The sequence below is a fragment of the Octopus bimaculoides genome, chromosome 12, assembly GCF_001194135.2.
Source record: "Octopus bimaculoides isolate UCB-OBI-ISO-001 chromosome 12, ASM119413v2, whole genome shotgun sequence".
Taxonomy (NCBI): Eukaryota; Metazoa; Mollusca; class Cephalopoda; order Octopoda; family Octopodidae; genus Octopus; species Octopus bimaculoides.
The window spans coordinates 57,478,947-57,480,129 of NC_068992.1; the positions used below are offsets into that span (position 1 = coordinate 57,478,947).

At 32.0% G+C, this 1,183-nt stretch overlaps 1 protein-coding gene across 1 annotated transcript in view; it reads left to right on the top strand.

Moving 5' to 3' along the window:
- Nucleotides 1-886, top strand: part of LOC106868186 (uncharacterized) — a 90,319-nt gene extending 89,433 nt beyond the window's left edge. Inside the window, exon 4 of the mRNA XM_014913335.2 lies at nucleotides 25-886. Within this exon, the coding sequence (XP_014768821.1) occupies nucleotides 25-396 (372 nt within the window). The 3' untranslated portion in view covers nucleotides 397-886. The remainder of the gene's footprint in view (nucleotides 1-24) is intronic.
- The last annotated feature ends 297 nt before the right edge of the window (nucleotides 887-1,183 follow it).

Consider the following 1,183-nt stretch of genomic DNA (forward strand, 5'->3'; position numbering starts at 1 on the left):
AGAAACCAGAATAACATTAAAAAGGCACTTTCATTGCCTCGTATGAGAATGTCCGCGGAATCTTCGCGGAAGTCTTCTTCCAATGTGATTCCACTTCGTCATTTGCGAAGGAGACGCGAAGAGATCCGTATAACGTTTTCACTGTTAGTGGTCATTATTGTATTTTTCGTATCTTGGTTACCATTTTGCATTACGATGTTGTGTAGTTTATACTTGGAATATGAAGTACCCAGAGAAGCCGATATAGCATCGCTATTTTGTGGCTACGCCAACAGTTGCTTTAATCCATTGATATACGGCTTAATGAATAAGAGATTTAGTGACGCTTATAAAGACTTGTTCAAATTTTTGTTTTGTCGTAAATGTACTAAAAAAATAACAAAACACAAACAATAAAGGACAATGAGAATTTAGCAAATAAACAAACTAACTTTTAAAAAAAACGAAGAAATGGTGACCCAAAGAATATGAAAGAAATCAATTTTTCTTTCCGATTTCTTACATAAAATAGTTTCCATTTTTGTTGTCTCTCATTAATGACTTTCGTTCGATAAAAGGTGAAGACCAAACTGACAGTAGACAGACAGTCTGTAGTTGGTAGTACTCGCCATCTTAAGGCATGTCTTATAATGTTCTATAAAGAGGTGTCTTCTGCAAACACCAGTTTCTCGACGACGTATTATTATTATTTAAAATAATAATTATTAGTACTAAAAGTTTTTTTTTTGGTGATATCCAAAATTTAGTACTGCACCGATCAAAATAAAATCTACTTAAAGTTTGGCTTGACACTTTTGTTTTGGGAATCTAAAGTATCTGAACCAGAAATGAAGAGCCATTATTTCAGTCAATTCTAGTCTCTTTTCTAATTAAAAAAAAAATCAAATCGAACAAAAAAAAAAGAAAACAACCTTAAGCCAAAAGAAACAATTCTCATAAGGACGAGTAATAGGTTGATATATGAAATGAAATATGTGAAACTACAGTCGGATATTATTTTTTATCTTTTTTTTTCTTCTCTGAAAATAATGGAACAAGAGACTGTTGGTAATATGAAGAGAAATAAACTATTTCTACTTGTGATGTTGAACAGAGTTTCATAGTAAGCTCTCAACCAACATCATAGAGATTGTATTATTGAAACCCCTAATTTCTGCCATCATCCGAGTGATTAAGATGAAAT